Source organism: Orycteropus afer, unplaced genomic scaffold (assembly GCF_000298275.1).
Source record: "Orycteropus afer afer isolate SDZICR_OR568_19922 unplaced genomic scaffold, OryAfe1.0 scaffold00050, whole genome shotgun sequence".
Lineage (NCBI taxonomy): Eukaryota > Metazoa > Chordata > Mammalia > Tubulidentata > Orycteropodidae > Orycteropus > Orycteropus afer.
The window spans coordinates 10,846,698-10,858,521 of NW_006921637.1; the positions used below are offsets into that span (position 1 = coordinate 10,846,698).

The 11,824-nt window shown below is 37.9% G+C and overlaps 1 protein-coding gene across 1 annotated transcript in view; it reads left to right on the plus strand.

Annotated features, from left to right (window-relative positions):
- The window catches only part of EGLN1 (egl-9 family hypoxia inducible factor 1), a 93,928-nt gene that overhangs the window by 78,653 nt on the left and 3,451 nt on the right, over nt 1–11,824 (plus strand). Inside the window, exon 2 of the mRNA XM_007938485.2 lies at nt 4,857–4,976. Within this exon, the coding sequence (XP_007936676.1) occupies nt 4,857–4,976 (120 nt within the window). The remainder of the gene's footprint in view (nt 1–4,856; nt 4,977–11,824) is intronic.

Sequence of the window (11,824 nt, forward strand, 5' to 3'; positions counted from 1 at the left end):
GGGGAGAAAAATTAAAAAGGTGTATCTATAGAGTTGGAAAATAGCCTATACAGTACGTTTTTACATGGGAGATTTGAACATTATGCCTGAGTGGTTATCACTGTAGCAAGTGGTGAGTCATGTAGGAACTTCTGCTACCTATTTCATCTTATATCTTCATCAGACTAAACAATTACTGGAGTGAGGAATTGAAGAATACAGGAGGAAGATATTTACCCCTCTAAACTGCTTCAGTTTGTAACCCTCCTCTGCCACTTAGAATCTCTGTGATCCTAGGCCAAGTTCCTTTTATTCTCACCATACTTCAGTTTTCTAAATTCTAAAATGAGCAGATTAATCATACATACCTTACAGGTTGGTTGTGAAGAGTAAGTGAAATAATCCATGCTTGAATTATAAATGTTAGCTCTCAGTGTTTACAAAGAATATTTTGCTCTGTACCTGAGACAATATATTTCAGTAGGATAAATTTTCAAATAATAAATCTTTACCCTTCATTCAAGGTAAAAAACATACTTTGATAGCCCATAAAAATTTAACTCTCTTACCTTTGAATCTCTGTTTTAAAATAATTCTGTTCAAAAAGCAGGGAAATAATGTTTCTTGGTTGAATTTCATCTGAATACAAGCCTTCCAGTGCCAAAAATAAATTTCTTCAGATTCTAAAGAGATATTGCAAATCCCTTCCTTTCTTTCATTCTCAGACTAAAAACAAATTTATGGTGTTTCCTATCTTAAAAACATCCTTAATTGTGTATATTTTCATATCAAAAAATGGAGGGAAAAAATAACATTTAATTGTTTTGTTTCTGTTTAAATAAGTTTTTCCCAGTGGAAATTGAAGTATTTAAAGTTGGAGTCTCTAAGAGATGGCACAATAGGAAACATGCATAAGAATTATATAATAGATGGCATTGTTTCTTTTTAGGCAAATGTGTAGACTCTTTTCTGGCCCTTCACCCCAACCTTACAGAGTATATGGTTGAAAGGTATGTCCTGCTCCATTTTTCAGGAAGGGTAGAATGACCTCAGGGAATATCACTTCAATCCCAAACAAATATCTAGAAATAGAGATATTTTAATTCTTCTTGATAGATTTTAATGTATTTCCTTATCCTTACAACCACATATAATGCAAATCTCTTGGAACAGTTTTATCCTTTATAGGTGGATTTGATTTAATCTTTCACATGAATATTAAGATAAGAAAGCTCCCTTCTTAAAAGCTTTCCCTGTGGCCATCCCCAATCAAGGACTGCAGTGACTCACTATTGCTGATTCTTTCCATTCAAATTCCTTTCCTTAGTTTTCAAGATTTCATCTAATTTCTACCAAATTAACTTTACCTATGAACAGTAATTAAGTGACAGGCCAAAAGGTCATAAAAGTACCTGTCAGCTGTCTCCTGTATTTGTTATGCTCATTTGTATCACTCATGTGCCTTCCTTTTTTCCTTCACATTTCTAAATTAGACCTATCCTTTAAAGATAAGCTTAGGTCTTAAATGTAGATTTTTTGTTTGTTTGTTTTTCCTTTTCAGTTAGTTAACAAGTCTCTTCAGATCAGGTACCATATTGACCATGATAGGTATTTGCCAAAGGGGGGGGGGGGGCTGCATCTTCTGGCCTCCCCTAACCACATCAGGAGGAAGACAGAATCATCAATAGCCCTAGGCCTATCCCTGTGAGGCCAGACATGCTGCCTCCCTCCAGCCCTTGCACCAACATTCCTCCTGCAACACCCACCACTTCTCTGCTAGGTTCTATAATTCGCTGCAGTAGCCACACAGAACTCACAGATTATGGAGTTTATTAAGGAAGCACCAGACTACGATTCAGGAGGTACACGCTCAGTCTCCCTCCCAGCAGTGCGTGTGTCTCGGTGTCTCTTTCTCAGCAGCGCATGTCTCTCAGGAGCATGTTTCTCTCAGCAAAACATCTTTCTCACCCCACAATCAGAGAGATTCCTTTTGCCTCTACGAGGGCTCCTTTTGAGCCTGGCAGAGTAGCCAAACTAACCAATCATAAAATTAGAATTCTAAGCACCTGAGAGAGAGCAAACTTCCCAGAATATTGCTTTGTGCCACTCTCAACAGAAATACCCCATGTGGATAACTTTAGCAATCAAGAGCTCCTCAGTTGCTCACAGCAAATTCCACCGTGGAGTTTACAAAGACTTATGCCTAGAAAAGCCACACCAGGTAATTTACTACACTGCAGTATTCCATAAATATTTCTAGTGACCTATAGACTTGTGCTCAAGCCGGTGAAATCAGGCATAAAATGAATTATTAGTTGCTTAACCAAGAGACTAAGAAAACATAAATTGAACTTACTAAATGTATTGTGCATAAGTGCAAAAACGGCAAGGAGGCCACAAGTTCCAACCTCCTTTAATCCCACAAGAGGAAGACAGGATTACCAGCAGTAAACCAAGGCCTATTACTGCAAGGCCAGACATGCTGCCTCCCTCCAGCCCTTTCACCAACCGTTCCTCCCAGAGCACCCACCACCTCTCTCCTGGGTTCGATAATTCACTGCAGTGGCCACACAGAACTCACAGATTATGAGGTTTATTAGGGAAGCACCAGGCTACAATTCGAGTTCAAGAAAAATGCTCAGTCTCTCTCCTAGCCCACCATCCCTCGGCCAACAGTCTCTCACAGTCTCTTGCCCAGCAGTGCTGGTCCCTTGGTGTCTCACTCAGCAATGCGTGTCTCTTGTGCCTTTTTCCCAGCAGCACGTGTCTCTTTCCGGAGCGCGTGTCTCTTTCAGCAGCACGTCTTCCTCAACCAGCAGTCAGAGAGAGTTCTGCCTCCAGGACGCCTCCTTTGAGCCCGGAAGGGTGGTCAAACTAGCCAATCACAGCATCAGAACTCTAAGCACGTGAGAGAGAGTGGGCACCTCCCAGAACATTGTATTGTGCCACTCCCAACAGAAATAACCCAGGTGGATAGCTTCAGCAATCAGGGGCTGCTCAGTTGCTCATACAAAATCCCACCTTGGAGTTTACAAAGACTTATGGGTAGAAAAGCCACACTAAGTAATTTACTACACCGCAATAAGGATATACAAACAAAGTAAGAATGGATATATTAGAGTCATTTTTATACAAATTATACAGAGTACACCAGGAAAACAAAACTACCAATTAAGAAATAAAACATACCACTTCACACTCAGTAAGATTAAAAAAAAATTTTTAAAAATCCAGAAAACACCAGGTGTTGGTAAAGATGTGAATAAATAGGAACCTTTATGCATAGCTGGTGGAATTGTAAAATGATACAGCTGTTGTATAAAATAGTCTAGCAGTTCCTCAAAAAGTTAAACATAGAATTACCATATGACCCAGCAATTCTACTTCTAGGTATATATACCCTAGAGAATTGAAAGCAGGAATACAAACATACTTGTAAACCAATGTCCACAGCAACATTATCACGTAGTCAAAAAATAGAAACAACCTAAATGTCCATCAGTAGATATATGGATAAGCAAAATGTGGCATGTGTATACAATGGAATACTACTCAACAATAAAACACAAGTGAGATCCTGATGTTATAGCAAGATGCTATAGCATGGTTGTACTTTGAATACATGATGCTGAGTGAATTAAGTCAGTCACAAAAAGATAAATACTGTATGATCCCACTCATACAAAATATCTAGAATAGGGAAGTATATTTTAGACCTAAGTTTATTAGTGGTTACCAAGGGTTGGGGAGAGAGGAAGAAAGGGGCACTCACTGCTTTGTGGATACAGAGCTTCTGTTAAGGGTGATAGGAAAATTTGAAAACAGGTAAGTGTGATGATTGAACATCATGAACTAGACCAGCTTCCATAATAAATAAAAGCTATGGACTTTATTTCATTCATCATTTGGCTCCAATATCCCTCATATACACAGTGGGTGCTCAAAATGTATTTGTTAAATGGGTACACCCAGTTCCATGGGGTTGGAATGGAATCATGTTAGGTTACCCAACAATTTTCTGAACTATAAACCCATTGCCATTGAGTTGGTTCCAGGTCATAATGACATAGGACAGAGTAGAACTGCCCTATAGGTTTTCCAAGGCTGTAATCTTTACAGAAGCAGACTGCCACATCTTTCTCCCATGGAGCCACTGATGTGTTCCAGCTTCCAACTTTTTGGTTGGCAGCTGAACTCTTAACCACTGTGCCACCAGGGCTCCTGTATCATCTTATAATCTGAACAAAAAAGGACTTTGTTTCTGATGTGAAGAAGGGTCAGTCATATGCTAATTTTTCACTTAACCTTTTTTTTTTTTTTTTTTTTAAATGACTGACATTAAATGAGTTAATTTTTGGCATTGGCCTTCTAAATGATGCCTGTCCACATTAGTGTTATTCAGAGGCAAAGTCAGATGAGGTGCTTGACTGGGGCAGTTCACCTGTCAGATCCAACATCATAAGTGTTCTAAGGTGATTTCAGGGAGGATAGACACCTCCCATAAAGCAAGAAAATAATGCACTCAATTTTGATTATCAGTAAAGCCTCATGATCCTTACGACCTTTGGAGTTTTAAACGGGCCCCTTGCATGCGATAGCTAAGCATGCATTCATAGCAGTGTTGGCTTTTGATCCTGTAATGTTGGCTCTTCCTGTCATTTTGCAGGAGGATTCACCAAGCCTTAAGTAGTTCACCCACCCACCTTATCTCCATGTATTCTTTGTAAATATTAGCATAAAGTGCCTTTACCTCTTCTTAACCTACAAAATTTAATTTTTATTAGAGGGAAGAATTTAAGTTGTATTAGCGAAAAACCTGTTTTCCCTTTTTATTCATACATGGACTTTTTTTTTTTTTATCATTATTATTATTACAGGCCATGGTTGCTTGTTATCCAGGCAATGGAACGGGTTATGTGCGTCATGTTGATAATCCAAATGGAGATGGAAGATGTGTGACATGTATATATTATCTTAATAAAGACTGGGATGCCAAGGTATGCGACTTAATTGAGGTTTTGTTTGTTTCTCACAGGTTTTTGAGGATATTTCTCACAGGTGTTTTTCACACATATTTTTCTGACAGGTTGTTTTTTTCACAGGTATTAAGATTCATACTCCATATAGGTAAGACTGTTCTTAACAAACAGAACAGTTAAAAAATTTCTCTCTTAGATATGTTTCAGTCTTGCATATTAACAGTGAGTCTTTATAAAGTGATACAGATACTAATGCATCTCAAAAAATGATGAGAAGAAAGCCTTGACGATTTGCTTCTGAAAAGGCACAATCGTTGAAAACTCTGTAGAGCACAGTTCTATTGTGACACATTTAGGGTTACCATGAGTTGGAGTTGACTTGACTACAACTAGTTTGGCTGTTTTGTTTTGTTGTTCATCATTTCTGTTGCAACCAGAAGAATCCCAGCCAAGTACAGACTGCCACACCCGTGCTTCCAAGAAAGGGCACACTTCCCACCCACCCACCTGGGTATCTTGTTGTTGTTGTTGTTGTTATGTGCATTCGAGTCGGACCTGACTCATAGTGACCCCTCCTTGGGTTTCTGAGGAAGTATCACTCCTTGGGTTTCTGAGGAACTATCACTATGGAAGTAGATTGCCCCATCTTCCTTCCGAGGAGTGGCTGGTGCATTTGAACCACCAGCCTTCTGGTTAGCAGTCAAGTGCCTTAGGCACTAAGCTACCAGAGCTCCTTCTGGGTATCTTGCAGGAAAAAAAAACAGGGTTCCTTTAATTTCAGATATTGAAACATTTACCCAAGACTTAACTAACTTTTATAAAAAGTGACCTATATTAAAATGTCTTTTTATATAGTCTTTATAAACACAGTTCACAATGGCTTTTTGGGAAAATTATGTATAAATGATTTTTATGGATTATTTTCTATTTATTCCTACATCTTATTCTTTGCATTATTACCCACTGCTGTGGAGTCAGATCTGACTCATAGTGACCCCTCCTTGAATTTCTGAGGCAGTATCATTACAGAAGTAGATTGCCCAACCTTATAGAGATGTTATTTGGCATTGAGTTGCTTAATTGAATATTGAAGGCAGTTATGGAAAAACTAGAAGTTTATTAATAATGATGAAGTCTGTGAAACCAGTTAGAATGTAGAGTAACCTTTCTTGTTTTAAATATATGTTTCCTTAATATTGACTTGTTGTTGTTACGTGCCATTGTGTTGGACCCAACTCATAGCGACCCCTCCTTGAGTTTTCGGGACAGTATCACTATGGAAGTAGATTGCCCAACCTTCCTTCCGAGGAGTGGCTAGTGGGTTTGAACCGCTAGCCTTCTGGTTAGCAGTCAAGTGCCTTAAGCACTATGCTACCAGAGCTCCTTAATATTGGCTTGAATTTCACTTAAATGATTTTTGAAAGGTGTGTCATGTATTGGAGTTTGTATAGACTGATTATTTTTTGCCGTTGATTTTTGAAAATATTTTTTAACTTACTTTTTATTGAAGTACAGCATTCAAATAGAAAAGTGAACATAGTCTACCATTCATAACATTTTTACAGAGTGAACATATATATGTAGCAAGGATGATTTTTTCAAAAAATCAAGTAACCTTTAAAGTATCTCCTGTGCACGCACACAGAAACATATACACAGACAAGGAAACCATCCAAGTCTTAAATGTGCAAAAACTTAATCCTACCCTAAAAGGTGTTTTAAATTTAGCATATGCTCACATGCTTCAGTAATCTTTCCTCTCCCACACTTACTTAATTTCTTCTCATGTAGTCTAAGTTGAAAAAGTAAATTTAGAGGCATTATGTGAACAAACAAGCATGGCTTTTCCATAACAGCTTTCAGACTTTGAAACAGAAATAAATTAAGTAATTCAACTTAACTTTAAGGCATAAAACAAATTAGTCTGACTTTGGTTAAAACTTAAAAATTGATCTTTTTAAAGGTTTTCTGAAAAGCTAGAAAGTTATAAATATGTTTGATCAACTCCTAAGTTCTAGATTTTATTAGGCTTTTTTTCAGGCTGATCTTCTTTTAATTTTGATGTGACCTAGCTGAGACCATTAATGTTAAGGTTGTAAATTAGTACCTGGGTGGAAAAAAGTCTCTAGTATTTGTATATGTAGAACTGAAAACTTCCACTGCCAGACTACACTGAGTGTTCAGTGTGCTGGGGCTAGACAGAAGTGAATATAGCTCTCTTAGAGCTGTGAATATTTTGGAGGGTACAGCTCAATTTCAATTGATTATACCAAGTATTATGATATATTGCTATGGTAGCTAATAAGAAGTCCACTTAATTTCAGAAGTCAGGGAAGGTTTTCCAAAGAAAGACTGGAAACTTAAACCTTATATTTCTCTTTAAACATTTTCAGCAGATCACCTGTGATATTCCCAATGACTGAAATCAAAGGAAAGGAGATGGGAATAAAAGAAAGAAAAAGAAGACATGTTCTTATAATCTAGAAGTTCTTTAGAAATTTACATGGAAATTACTCTGAACAACACTGGAACCTGATAAAGGCTGGCACTGAATAACTTGAATTTAAATGTAATTAAGGATGAGCCTAATGAACAGTGCTATAACTGTGGATTCTAGATAGAGGCTCAGCTCCCATGATGTTTTGATTAAATATTAAAGTTCCTTTCAATTTTAAAAGTCTGCCTGCTAAGGGAAATACTAGTCTTCCTGCTAAGGCAGACTTCCGGTAAGATGGTGGAATAGGCAGACAACCTACACAGACCCTCTTCAACAAAGAAAAAGAGAAACCAATTGACAGAGATACAGAAGATAATCCCGGAGTCCTGAGCTTTGAAAGGAAGTGTACAGAAGTGGATTAGGCACCAACTAGTGGAAAAAACTGAATGAAAACTGAGTACAGAGATGGACAGAGCTGCTGACTGTCAGCTACTCTGATAAGACCAACAGCCTGAATATTTCCAAGAGGTGCTGGGACCTGATAATTGACCTAAACGTCAGCCCTGGTTGCCAAGGGCTGCAGGGATGACTGCGCTGGTGGCCTATGACTAGGAAGGGAAACAGCAAGGAGGGAGACAACCTGAGCTGTGGACTTTTGGCTGTGCAGGGTGCAGCAATTTTGATTGTTTACAAGTGGTGGCCATTTTGCATATTTAAAGTGATCAATGGTACAGCCACTTTGAATGTTTACAGGCTGTGGCCATTTTGGATATTTAAAGTGGCAGCATTCTCATTTTGATTCCGGGGACCTAAGAATAGGCTCCATTTGTCAAGGACAGCAGGGACATACAGGAAGCTGACAACAGGAAAGGAGACAGGTGGTGTTCTGGTTACCTAGTGCCACTCTAACAGGAATATACCACAAATGGGATGGCCTTAACAAACAGGAGATTTATTCTCTTACAATTTGGAGGCTTTAAGTCCAATTTCAAAGAGCCAGGCTCTAGGGGCTGGGTGAAAGCCCCTCAGCCTTGGGCTTCAGCTCTGCCTCCTGCTGTTGACCCACCAAAGCTAGAGGCTTTTCTTCACTCAGACAGCTGCTGGCTGCTGAGGCTTGTCACAGTCTTGATGTTACCAAACCACATGGCAGGCCATTAATTCAAATCCATTGAAAGTCCTAAGGTCAACAGAGCATGGCAGGCTGCTGAACAATGATAAAGCTACTTGCAGGATTCAAGCGTGTCATAAGTTAGAGACCATTCCCCAAGGCTTCTCCTTATATATGGGAAGCAGACCACATCCCTAAAGCAGCTATTTAGCTGCTCACAGTAGATTCCACCATGGAGTTGATTACCAGTCTCATCATGGGGAATACTACTTCCAGCTGCCCATCCACTCAATCATGTCCAGCCAAGTTGACACACGAACTTAACTACCACAGGTGGCGAGTGTATAAGTGCTGCCAACTAGCGAATAGAGACATACAGTACCCTGCTAACATAGATAACATCCAAATAAAACAAAAATCATTAGCAAGTCACTCCAATGTACAATCACCAATTAAATATAAACACAAAAATGTCAAATGTCTCAGAGACAACACAGTGTCTCATGGTCCACACAAAGAAGCAAGATAAAGCAGGAGAAACAAGGGGCCATGATACAGACCTAGAACACGTCCCTGAGGAAGAAGCAACATTAGAACTCCCTGATAAGGAAATTCAAAAGAATTACGCTTAGGTACTTTGAACAGATTGAGAGACAAATCAAGGAGAACACTGATAGAATTGAGGAAAACACAGAAAAAACCCTAGAACAGTTGTGAAAGACAATATAAGAACAAAATGACAAAAATGAAAATTAGAAACGATGCAAAATATGCAGATAGAAATCCAGAAGATTAATACTAAATTGTCAGAAATAGATAACACATTGAATGGGGAGAAGAGAATTGAATCAATGGAAGACAAGAGTTAGTGAGATTGAAGACAAATACCTCAATACTTCTTTGGAAGGGATCAATCAGAAAAAAGATCAAAACAAAATGAAGAAAGCCTAATGTTCATGTGGGACACCATCAAAAGGAATAATCTATGTGTCATCGGAAATCCAGAATAGGAAGAGACAAATAAAACCACAGAGAAAATTTTCCAAGATTTGTTGGAAGATAATTTCCCTGGTATGATGAAAGATGAGAATATATCCATCCAGGAAGTCCAACGAACCCCAAACAGGGTAAACCCCAAAAGAAAATCACCAAGACATACCGTCATCAAACTCATCAAAACCAAAAACAAAGAATCTTGAAAGCAGCAAGGGAAAAACGAGAAGTTAACTACAAGGGGCAACCAATTAGACTAAGCTCAGATTTCTCAGCAGAAACCATGCAGGCAAGAAGACAATGGGATGGTATATATAAAACCCTGAAAGACAAAAATTTCCAACCAAGAATTATATCCCTAGCAAAACTGTCCCATAAATATGATGTTGAAATTAAGAGATTTCCAGATAAGCAGAAATTAAGGAAATTTATTAAAATCATACCAACCTTACAAGAGATGCTAAAGGGAATCCTTTTGACAGAGAACTAGCAACAGCAGACAACTTCCGACCATTAACACACATGATGACATAACCCAGAAACCAACCCAGTTATGGAAGTATCCAAAGTAAATAAGCCTACAAGATTGTAAAGAGGGAACCAGAGAGATAGTTGACAAATGAGGACAACTACAAACCAAAAAGAGGGAAAAAAATGTGTAGTTAAATAACTTCTAAATGGTAGGGAAGTCAAGACAACTACAAGAAAGAACGGACTGTTCTAAACTTGCTTAGAAAATTATAAATCACAGGGTAACCTCAAAGTAAAAGTGCAAACCTTCTCATGAGAATAAAAAAGAGGACCAGCATGAATATTTAGCAAATACTAAAACAATAGCAACAAAGGAAGTGATAACACAATTCATAAACAAAATGAGCTCAGCACAGAAAAGTATATGGAACAAAGAAATCAGCAACACCACATAAGAGCACATAACAAAATGACAGCAACAATTCATACTTGTCAATAATTACACTGAATGTCAAAGGATTACATGTACCACTCAAGATGCAGTGAATAAGAAAACATAACCTGTCAGTATGCTGTCTACAAGAGACACACCTTAGAGAGAAAGACAAAAATAGACTAAAAATCAAAGGTTGGAAAGAGATATATGAAGCAGATGGCAACCATAAAGGAGCAGGAGTGGCAATATTAATTTCTGGTAAAATTGACTTTAAGACAAAAACCACCATAAGAGACAAGGAAGGACATTATATAATGATTAAAGGAATGACTGAACGAGAAGACATAATAATAATAAATACCTGTGCACCCAATGAAAGAGCCCCAAAATATATAAACCAGATTCTAATGGAACTGAAAAGACAAATAGATGGCTCCGTAGTCATAGTAGGAGACTTTTATACACTACTTTAAACTATGGTACATACACACAACAGAATATTATGCAGCACTAAAGAATAATGTAGAATCTGCAAAACACTGCATAACATGGATAAAGTTGGAGGACATTATGCTGACTGAAATAAGTCACACAGAAGGACAAATACAGTATTAGTTCATTATGTAACAAGTCAAGGAAAGGTTTATAAATGGAAAGAAATTTTCTTTGTTGGTTACCAGGGGTAGCCAACAAAGAACACTGGGCAGGGGGAATACATTGACCTGTGTCTCTTTAGTTCTGGATATTTCACTGTACATAAATTATATTTCAATAAAATATTAAAAAAAAAAAAAAAAGAGTCTGCCCACTCAGGGGTTTAATTGGTGGTTTTAACTAGCCTTCATCCCCAGCAAATTATAAATGCCATGAGGAAATGTTGTATCTGTATTATTTTCTACTCTAAACTAGGGCCTACTATACTTTTAAGTACAACAGATTTTCAGTCAGTATTTGAATAATAGGGTAGCCCATTTTCATCCCAAATAAGAGTGCTTTATGGATGGAATTGAATTTTATAAACAGAAAGTCATCTATGTGTCAGGTCCAGTCTGGAAAGGGAAAGCTACAGTTTCTAATAATGTGACCATGATGATGATGATGCTAAATGATGACAATTTCTACTGATATATTACATTAAATTTGTGATAGTGCTGTTATCTGTTGAACTTTAAAGTAAAATAAACTATTTGACATATTGACCATGTGTAATAATTTAGTCAAGCTAATTTGAAATATATCGGTTTTAAGAGTGAGTTAAGTACATCATTAACATATAAAAACTAAACCAAACTCACTGTGGAGTCGGACCCTACTCATTCTACCTCTCCTTGGGTTTCCAAGGCAGTGTCACTATCGAACTAGATTGCCCAATCTTCCTTCCATGGAGTGGCTGGTGGGTTTGAACCACCAGCCTTCTGGTT